Below are 26,331 nucleotides of genomic sequence, written 5' to 3'. Positions count from 1 at the left end.
CAAAGCATTGTCCTTTTCACTCTTGATTTGGAGATACAGTGATTGGAAACTTATTTAGGCTTATTAATAGTCAAATCTTTAAACATGAAAATATTTGTAATATTTAAATATAAGTAGATTGAGGAACCAAAGCAAAAGCAAATCCTATTATGAACATTTATGCTGATTAATAATAATCATATCTTAAACAGAACTTAGATTTAATAGTATAATAAACAAAGGATAAAACCAAATCCTGTTGGGAAAAGAAAAATTTCCACCTTCCCATCACCTTCCTTTGGTATAAATAAACCCCACAAAACCCATCGAACCTCGCCATAGGGTATATTTATACAAGTCACAATGGAGGTAATTACTTGCTTGGACTGCAAGAAACGAACCGATACGGTTATCGACTATCGATCTGGGGATACAATCTGCACAGAATGTGGTTTAATCCTTGATTCCCACTATATTGTCGACTCTTTTGACCGAAATATCTCACATATGACTCCTCCTTCCATCAGGACCAAACACAAGTTGGACACAAACGTTCTCAAGAACCCTAACCCTAAAGACAAAGCCTCCTACACAAGCTCCAGGGTCTCATCACCATCTTGCTCCAGTCATAAAGCTCTGCTAGAAGGCCATCACGCGAGGTTGATCGAGGAGCTAAGTTTCAAAAAAAACAGGCCAATTTGATTGTCGTTTTTTGTTATTATATATTCATTATTGTTTGTATATTTAATTTAGATTTATTTAAGTGTTCGTGAGATTTGATTGCCTTGCAGTTTTCAATGATCTACCATGTCTTTGGAGCCGACAATGGAGTCTCTTGGAGGTGACTCAGAAATTTTATCTATCTAAGAGTTAATTATTTTTTTTTTGATCTGTGTTAATGATATTTCTTCTGCAAATTGGTGGTTACGAATCTAAAAAATCAATATATTGTTCTATAGATATCTCAGTGGCTGCATAAGTCGCGGAGCCTGAGGATCAGCAAACCCTGTAATCAGCGTAAACCAGGAACTAATTTGCTAATTTCATATAACTTCATGTGTGTTTTGTCAAGTTCCTATAGAGACAAGAGACCATCTGACCATCTGTTCCTTCTCTGTCCTTTTTCTCTGTCTTTTTTCGGCTGAAGTCGCGGTATCATGAAAATCTAAGTCGCGGTATCACAACCAGCTTCTCTGCAATCCTAATACAGGACTCGGTATCAAGCAAACTAGAAGACGGACTACGTCTTTGGTTTGGCGCACCAAGCAACTAAACCTCACTCTGTTATTACATTGGTCTTCTCTTTCAAGTTTGGCAAAAGGTTGCATATAATTACTTTGTAGACTTTCTGGGCAATCAATCAAAGAGTTATTTATTAATTAATGTGTGGTTGAAAAAAAAAAAAAAAAAATTTTACATTCGTTCATTCAAAAAAATATATATATCATATAAGTTAGGAAATTTCTTACATCTTATTTTGTTCTATACAAATTGGTGTTTCATAAAAACATAACAATTTACATTTATTGTATAATTGATAAAATATATCTAACACTAAAAATCATGACATGTATCAATCAATTTATAAAAGTAATATAAAGAAAAAAATAAAAATAAAAATTAAAAAGGTTATATGTAGATTTTTTTCATAATCGTTGGACTAACTTTGGAATGAACAAACCTACTATGGGTAAAACTTCTGAGCCGAAGTTCAAGTGGCCAAGTGAATCACACGGATTGTTTGCACAATGCAGAAAGAGGAATTAACCAAACCCGGTATGATGATGACAAGTTTACATTATTTACCCTAAAATCGAGACACTGTTCCATGAAGAAGCTTGGGTTAAGAAAATTTCAATTTGTTGTTCTTACTTTAGTTTGTTCTAAGAAATAAAATAAAGACATACATAGAAAAGAGGGAAAGCACCATGCGCATCCTTTATCTTATAAATCACAAATCACTTGTCCAATTAAAACTTGCCACATAGATTTTAGACAATTAATAAAAATCAATTAAAATAAATACAACAAGAAAAAAAAAGAAAAATATACACGAACCCTATCGACAATTTCTCAGAACTGCTCACCCACAATCCACGATCCTTCTTCTTCGCCCACGATCTCAACCTTCTTATACTCCCACAAACATCAGAAAATCTCTGATTCGATCCCATACAAAATGTGATTCTCCACTTCCTCGGCTTCCCTAACTTTCGTTTATACAGTGAGTATTTTGCCATTTTTTTTCTCTACAATTTCAATGTTTTAGAGTTTCAATAAGAAGAATTGGTTTATGTACGGTTGTAGGGGTGAGAAGAACATGAAGTGTCGAAGATGATAGAATCAAAAGTCAAAACAAAATTAACAAAGGTATTTTTGGCTAAATTTCTTTATCAACTGTTTAGTATTCTCCGTCAATGTCCACAGTTTTCCTTTTCTTTTGAGGTTTGATATATCAATACAATGAAAAAGAAACTCCTCAACTCCACTAGGTTTCTTGACCGCTAGAAAAAGATGATTCTTAGACAATCACAATCAAATTCGTCAATGAAATTATTCTCTAAGATAACTTTTTCAGTATTTTTAAATACAAAAATTTCACTCTCAAAATGGTTAGAATAGTCTGAAATGTGAAGAAGCATTATGCTACACGTTTTTTTTTTGCCTTCAGATGTATATGTGTTATAACATACTGATTTTTTTAACTTCTTATTGTTTTATTTCAATTTGTAAAAATGTTTGCACAAAGAGATAATGAATGAATTACTTGATGTAGAAAAACCAAAGAAGACATAAACTACTCATATAGTAGATTAAGAAGTATTAAAAGAAATACAGGAAGAGTAAGACGCAAAGAAGTAAAACATGAAATCTTTAAACTAATCTTTGTACTTAACGAACTAAGATCAATGTATTTAAATTTTTTATTATGTTTGTGGTTAATCAATGAAAAGTGTGTTAATGTGTTTTTATGCACACTCATTTTTTCTGATAAACCTTAAGTTGTTTATACATGCAATTTTTGCTTAAATGTATTGTTTGCAAACCTATGTCCGTGTGTAGCACGGGGTAATACTAGTTGTAGTATAATTGGAATGGCCTATGGGTTTCAAAATTTATATTGAATTTTTTTTTGAAAGTTTTAAAATAGAGAGGTCACATGGTAGAGTTAACCAAAGGGACTAACAAGTCACAATCACCGTGACCATGAATTAATTACATACACGATACATAAATATATATACACATCTTGACATCTATACACATACAAATATGTAAATGTGGGACATCCTAGAGGGACATAAACTACACATCACATGCATCATATATACTGATGTACCGTGTACGTATCTCTTCCTTCTTTACTTTTATGTCCACTTTCTATCTTTAGTTTTGTAGTTTATTAATACTTCTATAGAAAACCGTTTGTTATTTTTCATTTTAAGGTTTCCTTTCTATATCCAGTTGCTAAAATTATTTCTAGAAAAAAGACTTCAGATTAGAAAAGGACATAAAAAGGAATTATGTAATCTAGACTACTTTTAGTCCTAGACTACATGGTTTAAAATTCAAAGTTATTAAGCCTCCACCAAAAGAAAACAAGAATCCTAAAACAAAATTTTAGGAAACCCATAACACATCATCCATAAATAGACATGCATTTTCTAATCTGATTTTTTTTTTTTTTTTTATGATATAACAGTACTATTTTAAATTTCTATTTAAATATCAAATGTGTAGTTGATCCATTTTTTCTAATGATAATCTTTTTTTTTTTTTTTTTTTTTTTTGATAACCCAGTATCCAGACCACACAGTGATCTGACTAGTCCACTGGGCCTAAGCCCACGTCACATGGATTTTTAAGCCTCCACTTAAGAGCCCCCTGATAAACTGGTGGTCTGGGGCGCCTGAGCAAGTCCGCATGTAAATTCCCAGGTGGCCACAGGAGTGAGAGAGCGAAACTGCATCCGGGGAAGATCGATCCCTGGCCTAGACCAACAGGGCGATCCTTCCAACCAAACGAGAACCACTCGCCCACCACCATGTGGTTCTAATGATAATCTCTAACACTATTTTAAATTTATATTTAATTAAATATCAAATGTGTAGTTGATCTAACTAGACTCTTTGTCTTTTTACTATTTGAATCATGCCTGTTTCCTTATCGCAAACTATCAATATATCATTAATCTAAATTTCAAAACAATGAATTTTAACTTTATAAAAAAATAATTCACTATTGCATAAAATAAAAAATCAACAAAGATAAAACGAACATAATTTGGTTGTTATTGATGGTCATTACTCATTAGTAAGTAGTAACTAACGACAATAAAACAAACCATAAACTGTGTCGGTATTTGGTAATACATGAATGCTAACGACAGTCAAACGAACAATACTTTCATATGTTGTAGAACAAAAAGAAGAATACACATAATGGTGACCGATTTCATTTCTTCTTTCGTCGAAATCAAACATTATACATCATGGACTACCTAAACCATAAAGGTTCCAAACAAGTAATACATTAAAAGAAAAAAGCTTGCTTAAAAAAAAAAACATAATCAAAATTTAATATGAACATTATGACACAAACTATCTTCCGTTTGATCAGATGATCTATAGATCTCGATTAACTTTTGCAACACCATGACTTGTGTCCTAAGCCTGACGATATAGTCAGCAGTTTCTTGAAACAACTGTTCCGTCTCTCCACTGTCGGAATCTTCCTCCACGTAAGCATCTTGACGACTCTTCTCAGTCGTTGTTGCCGGAGGAAGAAGACTCTTAAGCGCCTGAAGCTTCTCGGAGAACTTTTCTCCTCCACATGATGAAACATTTGTTCTTTTGTTTCCGATTTTCTTGCTTCTTCTTCCTCCCCTTGATCTTTGAGTCTTTAAGATTCTCATCGTGAAGAATAAGAACAGAGGATCAAAAGAATTTGTTTTTTTCTCTCTTTTTCTAAAGATTGATAGAGAGGATCGGGGTTTATGTACGATTGGTTATTCGTTTATGACCCTTGAGTTATTGTTTATTACGAGAGTGCCACTAGTGGTGATTTCATTCCTTTGTTTGTCGTTTTGTACCTTTTCTTGGGCCCTTGTGGTTATGCAAGTTAAAATAAATATCTCGATAATATCTTAATATCACGTGCTCCTTGTCAAATATCTCTCAGGGGAATAATCCTAAATATTTTCAAACAATTGATTTAAAAAATACGTATTTAATCAAAGATAATATTGGTTTGTATTAGTGTTATCAATGGATTTATAATAAATTTAAATATGCATAATGTATAGTGTTAACAAAATAAAACCACATTTTAAACAATTTCTGCTATCGTATTAAAAATCAAATTATTTCTCATTATTCAACCTTAACTCTAAATATAATGGCTGATAAAAAAATTATTATTTTTTCGTTACAAAATTATCATGATTATGCATGTCAGAAAAAATGTATTTATAACAAAAACACAAGTATATATATGAGGTACTCATTTTTTTATAACTTAATATATATGAGTTACTCATTTTACAAAACATTTACTCCACAATAGAAAAACTATTAAAAATATATTTTATCCTATATTACAACAACAAACTAAAATGTGATAGTTTTTTTGTGTTGCAGTTTTTTCCATAAAAATGATAAATTGTTTTTTGTTTCTTTTAACTGTGAATATCCAAAAATATTTAATTTCATACTTCAAATTCAATTCTTTTCTTGTTACAATAGTTATATTACAACTTATTTTCCTGGGATGTTTTCAAAAAATAAAAAACAAGCCTAAAGCATTAGTTTTCAAATTATATACAGATTTTCAAATGAACAACAAAATATGTCGTTGATTATAGTTGGTGGTTGTAGTTATATTACAATATTTACGAACCTAAAATATGAAAAGAATGGTATGTGAAACGCTGGTTAAAGAGAGAAGTGGGAGAAGAGTGCGCATTTGCCAAATGACAGCAAAAGCCTGAGCCTTCTGTGACGGCACATGATCATATGTTTGAGGCTTTTAGCAATACCATTTTCTTTCTTTTTCCAGTTTTATTTTGCCCCTCTCGAGCTTAATCCATATAATCCATTTATTAACATATTTTACTCAAAAATAGTACGTACGAAAGATGTTAACAAATTTTCTAATCAAATGTTTCATATCATTTGACCAAATAAATGTTTTCGTTTGATTTCTTTGTTGGACCACTTTATTTTTGTCTTTTTCACTATATTAAATAACAAAATATCTTAAGACAAAATAAATAAATAATAAATCTTAATATAATGCTCTAAAATAGAATTTGATATTTTCTATTTTATTCTTCATACATGTGTCCATTTTGTTTTGTTGAAATGTTAAATGCAATGCTCAACAAAAGAATACACATATTTTTTCGTACTATCTATTGTACATCAATATAATTTTAGTGAAGACATTGTTAACAAAAGATAAAAAAAAAATTACATTTCAAATGGCAAAGAAATCACTCAAGATGAAGATACTATATAATATGTAGCGATTGACGTCAAACTAGCTTGTGAATTGCTTATAGTTTATTTTCTTCTAGTTTGGTTTAGATTTAGTTTGGTTTACATTCTGATTATTGGAAGAGAGGTTGGTTACCTTATTTTTCGTTTCAAAATTGAGAAGAAATTACACCCTTAATACTATTTAAACCACCCAAATCAATTCGATTAGTCTTTTTTTCTTTTTAATATCCAGTCACCAATAGGTTTATAAGGTTGACAAAAAAAAGGAACCTAATAAGTAAAAATCAAACAAACAAGGCCTTCACGTATGACATATGAACCAAGTCTTGAGTTTTCTACTCGACCAAAAAATAAATACCAGATTACTTTCTGTACAACTCATAATTTTCTAGGAGATAATTTGTTAATCCTCAAAATTATGAACTACATAAAAAACTTTGGAAGGGCATTTTGGTCAACAAAAAAGTGACATAATTAGCGTATTAAAATGTGCTTCGTAGAGAGGTGTTGCATGTGAGCCAGCAAAACCTCATTTGAAATATGAGAACCATGGAATTAAACCGGAAACCGGTTTGGTTAAAGAGCATGTGAAGGCACATGGGAGAAGGAGACAGAGAAGGAAGGCATGGAAGTGAACAGAGAGCATGTTTTGTATATTCATTCCCTGCATGCACATAACTTCCTTTTTATATATAAATAATACATAACATAGATGTTAAAGAAAAAAAATACATAACATATTTAACATTTTACCAAAAATAATAATAATAACATGGGTTTTAGATTTGAATAATTTAATAACCAAAAGGGAAGTGGAGTTTCTTTTTATAATTTCGATTTGGTGCACATGGTTTTCTATCTAGATTTCAGGTTAATAGCATGTGTTTAGCTGTTACTCCACGTGATTGATTTGTGTAATTGTGTACATTGATTAATAAGTATCAACTTGTACTAGTATTTTATGTAATAATTAAGGAGTAATGCACAAAAGGTAAAGAGTATTAATGCAACGTTTCTAATATCAGCCTTCTAGTCAAGTAATATATGTTTAGACGATTTAGTTGATCATTTTATAACCAAATTATTCATTGATCAACGTGCTCGTACATGTTTTACATCTGTACTTGAATTAGAGTGTCGAACATTCCATAATGTACTGAAAATAATTGATTCCAATTTTTATTTGATTTTATTCTTTAAATACCGGAAATATAACAAAACCAATTTTAAACCTTAAAGTAGATAAGTCGTTTTGTTAATTTAAAATACAAACCAGACAGCTGAACTATATTAGCCGGATTCACTACAAGAGAAACGCTGGTACACGTCAGTTAATTAACGTCATACTCAAAACCGACTTAATAAACTTTGAAAGCAAAGAATTTGCATTGGTTTACAGTGGTTGTGTAGAAAAGGAGTTCTTGATTTCTGTGTCACATAAAAACAGTCTCTAAATTTACTTAAACCGTGTCAAATACTAGTCGTAGAAATAAAGGTCTTTTGTTAAAGTGATGTTAAAATATTTAACGTCACACGTTCTTACGACAGTTTTGAAACTGATGCTATATGGTTTGAGTCGGTTTAATATCGACGTCAAGGTCAATAATAACCGACGTTATCTGCCGCATTTTTTGTAGTGATTCATTTTTCATTTATTTTTTTATATTTTCAACCAAATTACAGATGTAAATATGTGTTTACCAGGAGGTGATAGAATTAACAAAAGGTTTTGGGTTTTGTTTTGTTTGTTTGATGAAAGTGGAAGTGAGGGACAATATGATATAGGTACTTTCTATTTATTTGTATTTTTGTCATAAATAAGTAAAAATATTACAAAGAAATTTAGATGTTGACGAGACATCTTTTCGTACGTCCCCTTTGTGTTTCCTTCGTTAATTACTATTTTGTATTTCAAATCAAATTTAGAAAGCATTCGATTATGGGACTAGGAAGTGCCTATAATTTTTGAGTGTCTTCAAACACTAACACGTTGTTTCACTTTTAACCAATGAATATATATCATTGGCCCACGTCATATAAGAATATATATATATAAACATCCAAATTAAAATGCTTATTTCATTTTTATATAAGAAAAAATGGTTATTCTAGTAACAAAGTCAATAAGAAAAGACCAACCTATTCACATGGAATTTACACCCAAAACTTATTCATTATTAAAAGATATTTAGTAAATTTAAAACACTAATATAAACTCACACATAATTATGTAAATTCGTATGTAAACAAATTCTAGTTTTAATAAATCAACTTTAAACTAACAATTACCATAATTCTTAGTGAATAAAAATCTCATTTTTGGACTATTTGGATATTTATTTAAATTAGTATTGAGTATTCAAATACCGAATTTTTCACGGGCGGAGCTAGGAGCCATCATACATACTATTGTGAGTAAGCATGTCTTTGGCAAAAGTTTTGCACAAATCCATTATAAATTAATCTAAGGTGTTATTCAACCATGGAGTTAAAGTCAATTCTTTAAGGTTTAGATTTGTTTTCTGATATTGGTTTTAAAAATCTGTTTGTGTGGATTTCAAAATCTCTGCAGTATATCTTAGATTTTGATTCTAATAATTTACTCATAAAACTCTAAAGAGGTTTCATTTCAAATGATTTAATATACAAAGATTTTACAAGTCTTTTAGTTTTGAATAACACTAGATTTTAATGAAGTATTTTAAATCTTAGTTGAATAACACCAAACTATTAAAATCTAATCAAGTATAAGATCCAATAACACCAGATTTTTAAGTTAGATTTAGAATCATTAGTTGAATAACACTGGATTAGTGTTGGATTTCAATTCTATTAAAATCCATCAATGAATAACACCACCTAAGAGTCCGAAAAAACAAAAAAAAAAATTACATATGATACCAAAAAAAAATTACACAATTTATAGTAGGAAATAGGAATCAAACTCAAACACCTTGCTTTGGTTTATTTTCAAAATTCTAGTATCCATAAAGACCGGTAATTATCCGTTGCAATTAGATAACACACAAACCCCATATAAAATAAAAATTCTATAAATTAATATTCGATATATTAAGACTTCGATAAATCAATATATTTATTTGCTCATAAATTAATAAAATATTAGTTCCAACTGTATTAATTCATAGAGGTTTTAATGTAGTTTAATTACATGTAAGGGTTGTCTAGCTATATATAAAAAATCATTTTCTTTTCTATTAAGTACTTTGGATAAACTCAAGAAGTATCATGTACTCAAAAAAACCTAATTTGCTCTCTTCTCTCTCCTCTCTTTTCTGAAAACAAACCAGCCGCCGCTCATGTTCGGCCAACGTCCGGTGGCTCCTTTAGCACCGGCGTTGTGCCTCTTTAGTGTAATTTGTTGTCTTTTCTTCTTTCTCTAGCCTTTTACTCGTTCCGGTGAGTCTCTTTCTTGCGATGGGTTTTTACTTGTTCGTGAGGAAGAGGGTGAAGTTTCTGTTCTTGGAGCAGCTTCTTTGCTCGAGTTTTGCAGCGGCCCCCTCCCAGGTGGGATGTGGAGTCGTTTCTGGTTTGGTTTGGCTGCTCAGCGAGGCTTGGTGGCGTTTCCGGTCAGTTCGTGGTGAGAGATGGGTCTGAGTTGTTCTATCGGATCTGGTTGGGCCGTGTTTTCTTGTTTGTTGGTGGCTCTCGATCGTTTATGCGGTCGGTTTGCTCTTCTTGCACCTTTGTCTCCCATCCTCCGGCGTCAATTTTTCAGATCTGGTTCTTTCTTTCTCGGGTATGTTGCTCTGATTTGCGGGTTCTTCTCCGGATTGTTTTGGAATTTATGGAATCTTCTTTTTGTGGGATCTTTGTCTGTCCTGTAGTTGGATCTTGTTTAAGTGAAGTTTCTGTTCTGGCCAATTGCTTGCTTGCCGTGGTGTTGTGTTTGGCATCGAATGTCCTGGAAAATCTCTCCTTGTGAAGAGACGGACTCGTTGCTATTTGCCATTGGCTCTAGGCTCATTTTCTTTGGTTGGTTCTTCTGTCTCATTAAGATCTGCTTCGTTTTGGAGTTTGTGGGTCACTTTTTGCCATCATAGGCGGTATCTCTACCAGTTTTGAGGTTATCGTCTTCTCGGGGTTGGTTTGGAACGTTTAATACTATCCAAAGCTCTATCATTTCTTTCAGCAGAGAGAAGAGCTATACAATGGGTTTTGATTCGGTTCCTCTCCACAAGTCAAATAAGGCAATTGTGCGTTGGTCCCTTAGCTCCTAGTTCAGATTTTTTTCTTTAGATTCTCGTGGTTCCTTGTCATTTAACTCATTGGAGGACTCTAGGTTTGTTTTCTAAGTTTTAGCTTATCGTTGTATCATCGGTTGTTTGTTAGTTTCCCTCTTTTGGGCTCTTGTCTTCGGGGATATATCCATTTTCCGCCGACTTATCTTACCGGGGATATTATCTTTTTCCGCCGGTCGTTGTATCCTTCGAAGTTTTATCAATATCATTCAGACGAAAAAAAAAAAAACTCAAGAAGTATCGTATGAAGAAAAGACTCAATTTTCACGTCAAATCATCCACTTTTTTTTTTCCTGAAAATATCCACTTTCCATGTGATGTAGTTTTCTTGTTCCTTTCACTTTATTCTCTATGTTTTCTTTAAAAAAATACAAAGAGAAGGAAAAAAGAATATAGAGTTTTTGTGGGGAAATAAGGTATCCTGATACTAAAACACAAGTCAGTGAAGAGTGTGACTACTGATCCCACAATCTGACCTCTTTGCTCTTGTCTCCCATGCTCGTCACTTATTTGTCCTCTTTTCACGTTTATCAATTGATTTTATTCAACTCAATATATGTCCTCATAAATTGTCACACTCCAAACAAAATAACTACGGCATGATGAATTACATATTTAAGTTCTAGATTGAGAATGTGAAATATTAAAATCGGTTTTATGGAAGATTAGGGTCAATTTTGCAAATCAAATTATTATGGGGGTCAAAATATTAGTGATCCTAACTGTTGATTGTCGGTCTATGAGATTTTGAAAGAGCGTAACTTTAGATATCATTGTGGTAGAAGAGCACTACTCAAGTCTACTCTTAACCCGTGACAACAAACAATTCGAAGGAAATTAGCTTGGGGTTATTGTTGATTTAGGCATTTGTCGAGCAAAATCTTTCATTTTAGGCATTTCTATCCATGCTTATAGAATTGGGCATTTTTGGTGAGGGTAAAAAGACTAAACTAACCCTGTCGAAATGAGAGAAAGTTTTTGTAGTTCTGCCATAGATTCTACTTACCATTAATTGTGATATGTGGTTATAATCTTTCTTGCCATGCTTAGAGCTTCTGCTACGTTTCTTGTTCTAATTTTGACGCATGAGTCATGACTTATAAAATTGTAAAAGAAACGGGTAGAAATCTAGTCCATCTTTGTGTTTGTGACATTTACAAACCAAAATAACAAAAACAACAATTCTTCTTAGTAAGTAACTCTGCTTCTATACAGAATCTTGCAAATAATGAATGAAATGTTCAATCTCAGAAGACAACAATATAACAATTCTATACATGAAAAAGATGAATTAGTCCTATAAGCTGCTTACTCCTTTGATATCTTCTCTGCCTTTGCAACCATCTCGTCACTTAAGCTGCTGACTTGTTCGAGATCTTCTCTTCATTTGCAACCATCTCGACGATGCCACAAACCATGTAACACAATTGTTCAGAAAGATCATCATACTTACCATCGAGCAAACATGAAAGAGGACAACAAATGTATTAAGGGAACTATACATACCCTAAGGATTGTAACTAAGGAAACCCAATGACCAAATGAAACAGATGTATTAAGAAAACTAAACCCTAAGGACTATTACCGGAGGAACCCAAGTAACAAATTAAACACACTCTTAACTAGGAATACTAAACCCTAAGGAACTACAACTGAGGGAACCCAAACACAAAATGAAACGCACTCTTAACTAGGAATACTAAACCCTAAGGAACTACAACTGAGGGAACCCAAACACAAAATGAAACGCACTCTTAATTAGGAATACTAAACCCTAAGGAAATGAAGCTGAGGGAACCCAAACACAAAATGAAACGCACTCTTAATTAGGAATACTAAACCCTAAGGAAATGCAGCTGAGGGAACCCAAACACAAAATGAAACGCACTCTTAATTAGGAATACTAAACCCTAAGGAACTACAACTGAGGGAACCCAAACACAAAATGAAACACACTCTTAATTAGGAATACTAAACCCTAAGGAACTACAAGTCTACAACTAAGGGAACCCAAACACAAAATGAAACGCACATTTACTAAGACAGTAATTAATGACAATTGATTTGAAGAGAAAAACTAATGTCGGAACGAACACAAATTCTCAATGAAATACTCATAACAGTAAAAGGAAGTCTCGTTTGAAAGGCAAAATTCAAGCCTGAAATTAGATCATCATCTTCAAGCTTGAACAATATATACAATATAACAACACTATATCTAGAAACTAAGCATCTCCACAATATAGAAAAATATATGTATTAAGTAAGTAACATAGCAAAACTTTATCTACGAAGGCTAACATATCCACTCCCTAACAAAATGATGATCACTTTATATATCCAGAAAACTATCAACCAACTAACTCTCACGAACAATATGGTCAACATCTTGTGTTCTAAAACCTTGATCACTTCATCTTCTTTAACTAGAACCTATTTGTGATCCAAAAAATTTCAGAACCAACTCCTCTCAACAAATAACCCAATTCTCTTAACAACAAAGTTTCACCTAGTCACATGAAATAATCACTTCAGTGTAACCAGAGAGAACAACAGATAATCTACGAGAAAAAAAACGCCCGAACATCACCTGAGAGCCAGAGTTTGTGAGGAAAAAAAAAAAACGAGATTTGTGGATCGATTTCACCGTCGTCGAAGTGGGCAGTGACATGGCTGGGTCAGATCTCCGCCATAATAGACACATCAAAACCTCGATAGATAGAATCAAGGAGCATAAAATGGAAAAATTGGAAAAAATTAGGGATTTTTGTTACCTTCGAATTAGGGAGACATGATACGTAACATTGTAGATGGATCGACGACTTGAGAAGGGAGCGGTGACGCATCACCGGTAACGACCATGCCGAATTTGGAGGTAGATTTGGCTTTCGCTTGAGTTTTCCGATCAAGAATCTAAGGGAGAGAACGACAACGAGGATTGTCAAAATTAGGGTTTTCGTTTCAGTCGTTTAGATCTTCCTGTGAGATTTTGGTTAGTGAAGAAAACTCGGATTTTCGTTTGATTTTGTTTATGTAAAAGGAAAATTGACTTTGGGTGAGGGGAGAGAGAGATAAGAGAGGCTACGCGTAATGCGAGAGAGAGAGACATGAGATTGTCTTCTGTGAGAAAGAAAAATGGAAAACAATTAATCATATGCCTGAAATTTCTCCTCAGCATTTGAATGACAAATCCGTCATTACACAGCCAAATAAATGCCTAAAACGAAAGTCCCGGCAATCGTACCGGATTCCGTAAGTTTGTCTGGAAAAAGGCCCAGTCCGGTAATTTAATCAATTAGCTTTTCTAGATCAACACTATACTTATGTTCGACCATCATCTTACAACAACACGCTCGGCCACTTCCTAATTCTCCATTTCGTTTGGCTTCATTCAATTCTCTACTTCTCCCTCCCTGACCTAGATAATTTGGTATTTTCTATTATGCTTCTCTCGTGTAGTCTAACAAAGTCGGCCATATAAGGCCAAGCATGCAGAGTATAGGCTTTTGGCTGATAAAGTGATAATAATAATATCACGTAAAAACGTTCTTTTGATCTAGTAATTAAAATTTTCAGTAGTTAATTATGGCAACTGTACATGAATTCGAACCTTGAAAATGGCATAAACAATTGTTTTTTTTTTTTTTTTTTTTTTGTAACAACACAATTATTAAATAAATAAAAAAATGTGGTCCATTTTTTTCTTATGGTTTGTAGCCTTTAAAAAGACAAAAAAGTGGTTTTTAATAAAATCGTACAAGATATTAATAAAATATCACTTTACCATAGAAAGATTTTTTTTTTTTTGAATGAATGAATGTAAAATTTATTCACCAAAAAATCGTGTTTACATCAAGTGTGACATTTCTAAAAGTAAAGTAAAGAATTTAAAGTTTTTGGACTTCTAAAAATACACTTAAGACCGAGTTGAAAACCAAGATATAAGAAGATCTTCATATCTTTGATTGTCCGAGTTTCGAAGAAGAGAGATTCGGTTGCGGATGGTCCATAATAAGATTAACATCGAAATTGTTGGTTTTTCTGATGGTATTTTTCTTCTTATTCAAATCAAAGAAACAAAGCTAAGCTTTGAATACTATTTATGATCATGGATTTTTCATTAGATATTCATCCACTTTTGATGAAGCAAAGCTTTATTTTGGCAAAGTCAACTACAAGTATTATAGTTTCTTTCTTAAATCTACAACTATCACTCTCTTTTTGTTGAGTGCCTAAATTATTTTCTTGGACTCCTCTATGGGCTAAGCTGTAATTGGGCTAAGGCCTGTTTCTATTACTAATTTAATTCTTTATTTCATTTTATTAAATTAATTCTTTAATTTTCCTAATGTTTCTCTTCCCAGCCTACCGAATATTCTTTCCCCTAATTTCCCAGGAAAAATGAAAATTTCTTCAATCTTCTTCTGAAATCTTACTTAATTCGATCCAGATTCCAAACTCCAGATCATGTGAAAAAGGTTAGTTCATTTCACCTATCGTTGATCTATATAATCTTCATCGTTCTGATTTGTTTTCACGATGATGATGATGATTCATGTTCTGTTTCGATCTTCCGAATTTTCTTTGTAGAATTCTGTTAAAACCGTTGGATTTGATCAATTTCGGTTTAGATTCGTAACTGTTCGATGTTTCGGTTAATGAAATTGATTTGTTGTTGTTGTTGTTTCAATTTTGATTTCAATAGATGTTTAGTGAAGAAGTATTGAAGAATGTGTTTCCATTGCTAGAAGGCGAAGATCTCGCGGCATGTATGGGTGTATGTAGACAGTGGAGAGATATCGCTATTGACGATTTCTATTGGAAATGTCAATGTGCAAAGAAATGGCCATCGGTTTGCAAAAGGCATAAACCTCCTACTGAAACATATTACAAGATGTATCAAATGTTTAGTAAGCGGCGGTTAAACCGCGCGCTTCCTCCTCCGAGATTGTCGTTTGAAAACTTGGAGTTCTTTATCGATATTTGGTCAGAGGAGAAACTGGTTTTCTCGGGGTTAATACTCGGTGTTGCGTTGGAAAAGGGGATCAAAACGTTACCGTTAGGGATCAGTAATGTTCTTAGAACTCACCTTGGTAGACCTGATTATAAGATGGTTGTTCCTGCTGAGCCTAGGTTTACTATTCCGTTAAATCAGTCGGTTAGTGTCTCTGTTCTTGTGGCACGGAATGATTCGAATAAGGTTGCTCGGATAATCAACCGGGCTGTCTTTGATTATATTGACCGTTCATCGTACAGAGCGCTTGCCTTTGAGTATCTTGACTTGTCTCCTTGTTATCCTTTTATTACCGGTATCCGAGCATGGATCTCTTTGCTTTTTATGGATGTTGAGGATATGAATGATGGGCTACTCGACGTTTTCGGGATTCAGTTGGATTTCAATGATGTTGCTGACACTAAAGAGGAGGTTTTGTGGCTTCTAGATATGCTTGATTGGAAGTGAAAACAAGCTTAAGACTCTAATCAGGTTTTATAGCTCTCTCTCAGGTTTGGAACTCTGTATACATAAAACATCTTTGCTCCAGTACTAATCTTTCCACAACATATGTTAATTTTCTTTTATACGAGTTTGATATCTTTCTCTCTTATATTATTTAGCTTTTGTTTGATCATTTGTTGTAATTCGAATTTTGTGTTCTAACCGAACATTGGAAATAAAAATCTGAAAATTTTCAACCAAACTAGATAAAATGCCAATGTCAAAAGACAAAACTGAATAAACATTTTTGCTAGGTTCTCTTGTGGGTTTGGTTAGCGGTAGGCAATCCGGTTTAGGGTTTGGATTTGGTTCGATTTTTTCTTTTCTTTTTACATTTTTAGTTAGGTTTGGTAAAAAGTGATACCATGTAAAACCATTTGTAGTTCGGTTTGGTTTCAGATCGGTTTGATGCAATTTCGATTTGGTACGGTTCAACTTAGAAAAGAATTAAACAGTGTTTATTTATTATTTAATATGGTCATATCTATTTTTCAAAACAAATATAATTTATAAATAATATTTAATACATTTTGGTATATTTGGTTAACATAATAGAACTAAAAATTTTATAAACAATTTCGGTTCAATATGGTTTAATTGTTTTGGCTTGGTTCAGTTCATTTAGGTTTCCTTGCCCATCTCTAGTCCAGGTTAAATCTTTAGTTTGAAACTAAATGCAGGAACTAAAATAAATATCATAAACAATATTTCATTTATTTTTAATTATTGCAACCAATACATCTCTCTTTAGTAATAACTTGTAGGCCAAAACTAAAAAAATTCATTTCATTTTTCTTAAAAGTTAGTCTTTCCATCAAAAGTCTGCCCAAATCCCCAACTTTGTGGCATCACATCAGTAAAATCTTTTGTAACCTCATCACTCGTTGTAACCCTCAATGATACACTCTGACCGGCTAGATTAACATTAGTGGTCCAGTTTTGTCCCCAGTTTCTGCTCATTGCTATCCACCCGGTTTTGCTTCCCTTAACATACACGGCTTTAATATCTCCGGCTCCTCCTACATTGTACGGTAAGATCGTTAGGAAACTAGGGTTTCCTTTAACTTCAAACTTGACACCACCGGTTTTTGCACAAGGAACACGTCTATATCTAATCGGGACGATCCCGGCTTTGACCTGGGCGATCTTGATGAACATTGGTAAGGAGAGATCAAAGTGTTTATTTGGTAGGTTGCACCAAGTGGAATCTGGTGGACATAAATTTGTTGCTGTGATCTTGATGGATCCAGACAAACACCCTTGTGGATTAGGAGCGCACATGATCTCGTAACAAGCCCCACATGTGGCCCCGTTGTTGAATAGCGCCGTGCTCAATGCCGCTGTGGCTAGACCATATCCATGTTTGTTTGGATCACCGTATCCACAAGCTCCCTCTATTGAATGTATTATAATAAAACGTTAGTATGTAAACTTTTGATTGTTTCTTTATATTGAAAACATTCCCAGCCTATATATATCGAAACAAAACATCAATGTAATAATTAGATTCGACAAATATTAGTATTTTAACTTACGTTCAGTGCCTATACCATGGATATCACCATAATATGTGGCTCGTGCATCATACCAAGCAGTATCGAGTCCGTTGGTTCCAGGTGAAGCGGCTACATCATCAATCATGGGTGGTTCGGCTACATCGGCTCCATGACCATAACTTATGAACATGAACCAAGTCGCCATTATTATCATAAAACATTCTACATATGTCATTTTTTCTAGCAATTTCATGATTATTATACCTCTTTAATGATATTGTTTTTACTTTAGCTTTAATTGATGGGAATAAATGAACAATATGGGTGGGTATATATAGGTAGAAATAGATTTGACTATTGTAATATCTTTGAAATTCTTTCCAAATTATTGGTGTAGTCAATCTGCACCCTGAGAAGTGATAACATTGCCCATCTTTGTATTTTGAATATAATGGTAAGATGTTTATAGATTGTTTTTTTTTTTTTTTTTTGGCAAACCTGATGTTTATAGATTGTTAAAAATCATGAAATGTGGAGTGACAGTACCATTTCTTTTTTACTTGTTTGTTGTAATATCTTTTAAAATCTTTCCAAATGTTCATATATCTACTAAGTGAACATAATAAATTAATAATTGTATTGAAGTTTATGTAGTCAAATCTGCATCCGAAGTGATAATATTGCCATTTGTCTATTTTGAATTAATGGTACTATCTTAATAGGTAGTGAAAAAAGTCATGAAATTTGGAGTGAGTGAAGTCTCATGTTCTTATTGACTTCTAATTTACTGTCATATCCAATTAAAAATGTTAGCAGTATTCACTGGTAAGATAGAAGAACAAAAATGAAAAGTACGAATGGTATATGTTGGTATCGTATCTCGCACATATCCATTAATCCTAAACCCGTATCTCATAAAATCCAAGAAGATCCCTATGTTTAGCTTGTGCATGAGCAAATGATTAATTGTCAAATGGTTGATGGTCCATTTTAATATGTGATATTTAATCAAATATAGTGACCATGAATGCATATGAAAAGGAGACAACAGGCTATAAAATCGGACATAGAGGTCACCATGAAAACGGATATTTTTCTTCGAAAATAATGCATGAAAATATATATTGTATTTCAGTGAAATAACGAATAATACAAGCACTATTTCACTTGGTCTTATAACTTTGATTACAAGTTACTAAAGATAGTTTAGCCCCAATTTTTTTCTCTTCAAAATCACAAACACGATTCTCACATCCACAATACCTCACTATAACCATTCTTACACATTCTTCATATTCTTTTTTTTTTTCGTTTCTTCCTACGTTCTAAACATACGTTTTCGTCTACAAGTATAAACGGATCATTGTGTCAAAAAAAATGAACCTCAACATAGTCTTAAGATCCTCCTGGAAAAGCACAGATGATCTGTCAACTAAAGAGCTTCCTGATAGTATCTTATGGAACAAAGTTTTGCCAAAAGCTTCCTGAAATTCATCATTTTCCTATACGTTAAGATTTCCATCACTTTTGGTGACCCTTAAAGATAAGTCGATATACACTGTCCGGTCAACATAACACCAGTGGTCGAAATCTGTCCCAAACTCTTCTTCATCATTATCCGTTTGGACTTCGTTCCTTTAACCAATGTGGCCTTAACATCTCCAGCTTCTCCTATGTATATTGTAAGGTAAGATCATTAGAAAATAAGGGTTTCCTTGATGACAAACTTAACGAATATGTTTATATCTAACCAGAAAACCCCGACTTTGTACTTGGCGATTTTAAGTAACATTGTTTGCGAGAAATCAAAGTGTTAGTTTAGGATTGCACACACCTCTATAGTTGTGGTTAAATCTGTAGTTTTAAGTTGAAATTAAATGCATGAATTAAAGAAATATAATAAACCATATCTCTTGACAAACAAATAAAAACCATATCTCATTTATTTTAATTATTGCACCCAATACATCTGTTAATTCATTTAAATTGTATATGCCTTCTTAGCTAACAAGTAAAAGAACTCAAATCCTTTTAAAAGTTAATCTTTCCATCAAAAGTCTGGCCAAATCCCCAATTTGGTGGAATCACATAAGTAAAATCCTTTGTAATCCCATCACTCGTCATAACCCTAAATGATAAACCCTGACCGGTCAACAAAATACCAGTGGTCCAGTTTTGTCCCCAATTCTTGATCATTGTTATCCACCCGGTCCTGCTTCCCTTAATCTGCATGGCTTTATTATCTCCGGCTCCTCCTACATTAACGGAAATATCGTTAGGAAATTAGGGTTTCCTTTGATTTCAAACTTGACACCACCGGGTTTTGCACAAGGAACGCGTCTGTATCTAATCGGGACAACCCCGGCTTTATACTTGGCAATCTTGAGGAACATTGGTAAGGAGAGATCAAAGTGTTTTTGTGGTGGGTTGCACTAAACATCTTTCGTTTTCGTGTAATCTGGTGGACAGAAATTTGTAGCAGTGATCTTGATGGATCCGGGCAAACATCAGTGTGGATCACGTGCACACATGATCTCGTAACAAGCCCCACATGTGTACCCGTTGTTGAAGAGCGCCGTGCTCAATGCCGCAGTTGGCTAGACCATAGTTTGTTTAGATCACCGTATCCACAAGCTCCCTCTATGGAAGGTAAAATGAAATAAAGTGAGTATGTAATAATTATGACTTTGATTATTTGTTTACAATAAAAACAATCGCAGCCTATACAATATTTTGAAATAAAACATCAATGTAATGTAATTAGATCTCGGCCAAATATTAGTATTTAACTTACGTTGAGTGCCTCCACCATGAATGTCACCCGTAAAATGTGGCTCGTGCGTCATACCAAGCAGGGTCGACTCCGTTGGTTCCAGGTGAGTCGGCTACATCATCAATCATGGGTGGTTCGGCTCCATACCCGTAACTCATGGGAATGACCCATATCGCCATAATGGTCATAAAAACATTTAACATATATCATTTTTTCTAAGAGTTTCATGATGATTATCCCACTTTAATGATTTTTTTTTACTTTAACTTTAATTGATGATGAATATTGATGGGAACAATATGGATGGGTATATATAAGTAGAGAAATAGATTTGACTATTGTAATAGCTTTTAAAATCTTTCCAAACGTATTGAAGTTTATGTAGTCAATGTGCATCCTTAGAAGTGATAACGTTGTCCATCTTTGTATTTCGAATGAAATGGTAAGAAGTTAATAGGTTGTTAAAACTTAAAAGTGATGAAAATGTGGAATGAGAGTCCCATTTCCTTTGGTTAGCAGTTTTGAACCGCCTCTCTACAGGAGATAGGATGGCAAGATGGAATGTGAGGTCGTTAGTGGCATGTGTATTTTGCAATCACTGCATGGAAACCCGTGACCACCTATTCTTTACATGTGCCTATGCCTCGGAAATTTGGACAGCCACCGCAAAGAACCTTCTCAAGGCACGCTATACAACGGATTGGCAAACTCTAATAACCATTAATGTCTCAGAAACGCAACGTAATCGTGTGGAAAGCTTTCTTTTGAGATATGCTCTACAAGCCTCGGTTTACACAATTTGGAGAGAACAAAATGGAGGAAAGCATGGGGAGAAGCCGAATTCAGCTACACGACTCATTGGTTGGATTGATAAACAACTGCGAAACAACCTTTCATCGATTAGAATCATGGGAGACCGGCGGTATGAAGAAGGACTTCAAGTCTGGTTTGCTTCAAGAGTGTAAAACACTTTAGTCTCTAGAATTTCAGCTTTCTTTTTCAGCATTATTTCGAAACCGATGCACTAGTTGTAAAAACGATATATTTTTCTTTTGAATATAATTTAACATAAATTCAAAAAAAAAAATGACATCCAATTATGAATATCAACCATACTCTTTAGTAAGAAAGGAACAAAAGCAGAAGATCTGTCATAACGAGTGTATCTGTTGGTCTCAGATTTCACAAAAGAAAGCCCATTTCAATCCTAAACACGTAATCTTACAAAGTTCTAGAATGTCTAGCTTGTGAATGATCAATGGCCAAATGGTTAATGGTCGACATTAATCTGCTCAACTCTTTAGTTATTTGTTTCAGGGAATGCATTTTCTCATATGAAACTCTTAATTAGAAAACTTTCAAAGTTCAATGATCATTTCTATCATCATAGTCGCCTTGGTCTAGTGGTAAAGGAGAGAAAAGTCTCTGCCATCTCGATTCGTGTAGCATTAGCCACCGGGGTTCGAATTCTAACATGGTTTCTCCGGGCCTTATGATTAGTCTTTGGGCCTAGAAACCTTTTAGGATCATCTGAGTTATAAAAAAGGATCATTTCTATGCATGAACCTATGTTGAGTGCCTACACGGCTACACCATGGATGTCACTGTAAAATGCGTGTCAGTGTCGAGTATTCAGTTTGGTTATGGTTCGGACTTTTGGGTTTCCAGTTGGAGGTATAGGATCCATATATGAATCGAACAAAATTTGGATCGGTTCGGTTCCGATTTAGATATCTTTCGATTTGGATCAGTTCGGATAATAGAGTGAAGAACCACCTTGGAACAAAAATATTTTCGGATAGTTTTTGGTTCGGTTACAAATTATTCATATGAACCAAAAATACTCGAACTAACCGAACTATTAAACTAACTAGAAACTAACCAAATCGAACTATCCGAAAATTACTCAAATTACTTTCCGAAACTAACCAAAAATATCCAAACTATCCAAAAATACCAAACTAACCGAAACTAATGTACACTAGGCTCACATGCCAAGAGGTGTATCGTTCGAGCACGGGCTTAGATATTTCTTTAAAATGGCTCGAATAATTCGGTTATTTCATTCGGTTTTAGGATAATACCCGAACCAAATTTCAGTTTGGGTGATATGCTCAGAACTAGACTGCATCTCATCGGCTAGTCGGCTACATCACTAATTTATGGCGTTTCGGCTACATCACCAAACATAGGTGCATCGGCTACAACACGTAACTCATACACTACAAGAAAACATAGCAATTTCCGACGAACATTTCCGACGAAATTTTTAGTCGGAATTATTCCGACGGATTTCCGGGGAATTTCCGACAAACTTCCAAGAAAATAATATTTCGTCGGAAATTCGTCGGAAACATAAAAACTTTTCCGACGATTAAAAATTCGTCGGAATTTCGTCGGAAATATTTGTCGGAAACCATGGAAAATTCCGACAATCCAATGTCATCGGAAACTGCTCGGAAACTTGTCGGAAAATTTGTCGGAAACAACGAGGTAAACACGTGATTATTCACTGCACATGTTCCGACGTAATCCCGACAACTTGATCGAAAAAATTAGTCGGAAAAGTAGTCGGAAAATCTAAAGTTGTTACCTTTAATATTTCCGACGAATTTCCGACAAAATGTTAGTCGGAAAAGTTTTATATATATACTAGACAACGAAAGAATCAACAGAAACACAAAAATATCTAAAAGTCTAAAAAAAAAAAACAGAAACACAAAAATATCTTCGAAAAAAAAATGTCTTCTCATAATATTTATAAAATTAGAGAGTGGATGTATAATCGATTAGATGATGAGACCGGAGCTATGAGGCAGGAGTACAAGGAAGGTTTAATGGAATTCATGCAGTTTGCATCTAATCAAGAAATGACGCGTATCGAAGGTATTATGGCATGTCCTTGTGTCAAATGTTGTAATGATCATTTTCGTGCAAAAGACATTGTTTGGAATCATTTATATTGGGGAGGTTTTACACCGGGATATTATATATGGTTTTCTCACGGGGAGGATTTTAGATCGGGTCCTAGTAGTAGTCGTGAAAGAAGAGATGAAAACGTTATAATTAGCGATGAGCATATTCACCAGGAAGAAGATAATGTAATTGGAAGTGGTAGTGGTGAATTTCATGATAACGTAGAAAATACTAATGTTGCGGAGGAACCCAACTTAGAAACACAGGGATTTTTCGATATGTTAGATGCTGCAAATCATCCGATATATGCAGGATGCAGAGAGGGTCATTCTCCTTTATCCGCCGCAACACGTATGTTTTCTTGTAGTGATATAGGCAGGACCCATATCGCCAATGCAACAAAAAAAATTATGTGTATTCCAAGAGTTTCTTTTTAATTAACCACTCTTTAATGATACTCTCTCTCTTTCAAAATTTAAGATGTTTTAAAGTTTTTATTTTGTTTCAAACTATATAATGTTTTACAACTTTCTATGCAACTTTAAATATAATTGATATTATATGACTGTTTGTATTCTGCAGTCTAATTTCTAATTGGTTCGAGCACGGGCTTAGATATTTCTTTAACATGGCTCGAATAATTCGGTTATTTCATTCGGTTTTAGGATAATACCCGAACCAAATTTCAGTTTGGGTGATATGCTCAGAACTAGACTGCATCTCATCGGCTAGTCGGCTACATCACTAATTTATGGTGTTTCGGCTACATCACCAAACATAGGTGCATCGGCTACAACACGTAACTCATATAGGCAGGACCCATATCGCCAATGCAACAAAAAAAATTATGTGTATTCCAAGAGTTTCTTTTTAACCACTCTTTAATGATACTCCCTCTCTTTCAAAATTTAAGATGTTTTAAAGTTTTTATTTTGTTTCAAAATATATAATGTTTTACAACTTTCTATGCAACTTTAAATATAATTGATATTATATGACTGTTTGTATTCTGCAGTCTTATTTCTAATTTGTTGAATTTTTGAAATTAAATATTAAATGATCTTTTAAAAGAAAAATTAAATTTTCTTAAGATGTGTGCTTTTAGCCAAAACATCATATATTTTGAAACAGAAGGAGTATTTGATTATTTTCTTAGTGAATTTTGATTGATGACTGATATCAATGAGAAATCGAAAATGTAAATCCATATAACATAGATAGCGAAATGAAAATTATTATGCTAATTATATAAATCTTTTCAAATGTGCACAGTTTAGTAAATGAACATAAATTATTAATAACATGAAATAGCATTTGAATGTTTTGTAGTCAATTTTTTATTTTTCAATAACTCAAGTATTTCGGGTGTCTTTGGTCCTCCAACAGTCCCAGGATGAGGTGACTTGTTAGATACTCTCCATTATGTGACTCGTCCAGGCCTAAGCCCAGAAGTTACTTGGCCAAATATATAGATTGGAGATACAACTATTTTTTTCATCGGTAAACAATATCTCTTTATTTTTAATCATTGAACATAAAACATCACTTATATGTGTAAGACACGGCTCACAAAACTCAAATCATTCTCCTAAAAGTTAATCTTTCCAACAAAAGTCTGTCCAAATCCCCAATTTTTTGGCATCAGATTAATAAAATCTTTTGTAACCCCATCACTCGTCGTAACCCTAAACGATAAACCTTGGCCGGTCAATACTGTATCAGTGGTCCAATTCTGCCCCCAGTTCTTTTTCATTGTTATCCACCCGGTCTTGTTTCCTTTAACTTGCACGAACTTAACATCTCCAGCTCCTCCTACATTGTATAGCAAGACCATTAAGAAATAAGGGTTTCCTTTGGTTTCAAACTTGACTCCACCAGTTTTTGCACAAAGAACACGTCTGTATCTGACTGGGACAACCCCGGCCTTGAACTTGGCGATCTTGAGAAACATCGGTAGAGAGAGATCAAAGTGCTTTTGTGGTGGGTTGCACCAAACATCAACGGTTTTGGTGTAATTTGGTGGACAGAAATTTGTTGCTGTAATCTTGATAGATCCGGGTAAACACCATTGTGGATCACGCGCGCACATGATTTCGTAACAAGCGCCACATGTGTACCCGTCGTTGAAGAGTGCCGTGCTTAACGCTGCTGTGGCTAGACCATAGCCTTGTCTAAACAGATTACCGTATCCACAAGCTCCCTCTATTGAATGTATAATGAAAAAAGTGAGTATGTAATAATCAGAAAAATGAATTATATCTTTGTGTTTTACCCACAAAAAAAAAAAAAAAAAAAAAAAAAAAAATTATATCTTTGTGTGTTTTAATATAATTCTATTCGGTCTGTTTAAAATGCAAACGAAAAAGCTAGCAGGCAATATAAACTACTTTGTAAATATATTTTCTGGAAAAAATTTGTATCAAATATATTGAAATGCAAAAATTCGCACTTAAGAAAATCGCAGCATGTAAAATATTTTGAGAACAAAACGTGAATTCAATAATTAGATTCGTAGTAACCAAGAACCATATAGTTTTAACAACAAAAAATCGTAATGAGATGAAAAAAAAAACAGTATTATTTTATCTTACGTTGAGTTTCTCCACCATGGATGTCACCGTAGAATGTGGCCCGTGCGTCATACCAATTAGTGTCGAGTGTCTTGCTTGGGCCATTAATCCCGGGTGCTTCAGCTACATCGGGTGCTTCGGCTGCATCATGAATCATCGCTCCATGACCGTAACTCATGGGTACGACCCACACCGCCATTATTATCATCAAAAATTCTACATATATCATTTTTTCTAAGAGTTTCATGATTATTATCCCTCTGTAATGATATTTTCTTACTAAGCTTTGATTGATGATGAATTTTGATGGGAGCCATTTGGGTGGGCATATATATAAG

At 33.7% G+C, this 26,331-nt stretch overlaps 5 protein-coding genes and 1 pseudogene across 8 annotated transcripts; 2 read left to right on the top strand and 4 right to left on the bottom strand.

The window, feature by feature from the left end:
- The first annotated feature begins 48 nt into the window (after window positions 1–48).
- LOC9304809 lies at window positions 49–4,220 on the top strand. 4 transcript variants are annotated; one of them, XM_021017341.1, is made up of 4 exons: window positions 49–820; window positions 939–2,203; window positions 2,287–2,349; window positions 3,781–4,220. In XM_021017341.1, exon 1 carries the CDS (start codon window positions 343–345, stop codon window positions 679–681), a length of 339 nt encoding a protein of 112 aa, XP_020873000.1. In that variant the 5' UTR covers window positions 49–342; the 3' UTR covers window positions 682–820; window positions 939–2,203; window positions 2,287–2,349; window positions 3,781–4,220. The 4 variants fall into 4 exon arrangements, 3 of the variants coding, with proteins under 3 accessions (XP_020873000.1, XP_020872999.1, XP_002870797.1); XR_002330331.1 differs by lacking the exon at window positions 3,781–4,220 and having other exon boundaries at window positions 49–430; window positions 507–820; window positions 939–2,581; XM_021017340.1 differs by lacking the exon at window positions 3,781–4,220 and having other exon boundaries at window positions 2,287–2,581.
- A 193-nt stretch (window positions 4,221–4,413) lies between these two features.
- On the bottom strand, window positions 4,414–4,966 carry LOC9306867 (the record flags this gene model as incomplete). The annotated part of the gene is made up of 1 exon (XM_002868690.2): window positions 4,414–4,966. A coding segment is annotated over one exon (417 nt), but the record flags the coding sequence as incomplete, so codon positions are not given.
- Window positions 4,967–15,081: 10,115 nt separating this feature from the next.
- Window positions 15,082–16,435, top strand: LOC9304808 (F-box protein At5g39250). Its single transcript, XM_021017317.1, has 2 exons — window positions 15,082–15,219; window positions 15,447–16,435. The coding sequence occupies exon 2, from the start codon at window positions 15,447–15,449 to the stop codon at window positions 16,200–16,202; it is 756 nt and encodes a 251-aa protein (XP_020872976.1). The 5' UTR covers window positions 15,082–15,219; the 3' UTR covers window positions 16,203–16,435.
- Window positions 16,436–16,777: 342 nt separating this feature from the next.
- LOC9304807 (expansin-A21) lies at window positions 16,778–18,994 on the bottom strand. Its single transcript, XM_021017348.1, has 2 exons — window positions 17,774–18,994; window positions 16,778–17,632 (listed from the first exon to the last, which is right to left on the bottom strand). Exons 1-2 carry the CDS (start codon window positions 17,985–17,987, stop codon window positions 17,034–17,036), a joined length of 813 nt encoding a protein of 270 aa, XP_020873007.1. The 5' UTR covers window positions 17,988–18,994; the 3' UTR covers window positions 16,778–17,033.
- Window positions 18,995–19,418: 424 nt separating this feature from the next.
- Window positions 19,419–20,811, bottom strand: LOC9304805 (annotated as a pseudogene).
- A 3,756-nt stretch (window positions 20,812–24,567) lies between these two features.
- Window positions 24,568–26,283, bottom strand: LOC9304804 (expansin-A22). The gene is made up of 2 exons (XM_002868686.2): window positions 26,015–26,283; window positions 24,568–25,625 (listed from the first exon to the last, which is right to left on the bottom strand). The coding sequence occupies exons 1-2, from the start codon at window positions 26,238–26,240 to the stop codon at window positions 25,012–25,014; spliced, it is 840 nt and encodes a 279-aa protein (XP_002868732.1). The 5' UTR covers window positions 26,241–26,283; the 3' UTR covers window positions 24,568–25,011.
- Between the last annotated feature and the right edge of the window lie 48 nt (window positions 26,284–26,331).

The sequence above is a fragment of the Arabidopsis lyrata genome, assembly GCF_000004255.2.
Source record: "Arabidopsis lyrata subsp. lyrata unplaced genomic scaffold ARALYscaffold_7, whole genome shotgun sequence".
Lineage (NCBI taxonomy): Eukaryota > Viridiplantae > Streptophyta > Magnoliopsida > Brassicales > Brassicaceae > Arabidopsis > Arabidopsis lyrata.
The sequence above is the reverse complement of the archived record's forward strand: the minus strand, read 5'-3'. Positions and strand labels throughout refer to the sequence as shown.

What these genes read in the sequence shown, in the direction of transcription:
- LOC9304807 (XM_021017348.1), bottom strand. Translation starts at nt 17,987, where the DNA reads ATGAAATTGCTAGAAAAAATGACATATGTAGAATGTTTTATGATAATA. An exon ending in CCATGGTATAGGCACTGAAC is followed by an intron (nt 17,633 to 17,773) that starts GTAAGTTAAAAT and finishes TACATTCAATAG; the next exon opens with AGGGAGCTTGTGGATACGGT.
- LOC9304809 (XM_021017341.1), top strand. Translation starts at nt 343, where the DNA reads ATGGAGGTAATTACTTGCTTGGACTGCAAGAAACGAACCGATACGGTT.
- LOC9304808 (XM_021017317.1), top strand. Translation starts at nt 15,447, where the DNA reads ATGTTTAGTGAAGAAGTATTGAAGAATGTGTTTCCATTGCTAGAAGGC.
- LOC9304804 (XM_002868686.2), bottom strand. Translation starts at nt 26,240, where the DNA reads ATGAAACTCTTAGAAAAAATGATATATGTAGAATTTTTGATGATAATA. An exon ending in CCATGGTGGAGAAACTCAAC is followed by an intron (nt 25,626 to 26,014) that starts GTAAGATAAAAT and finishes TACATTCAATAG; the next exon opens with AGGGAGCTTGTGGATACGGT.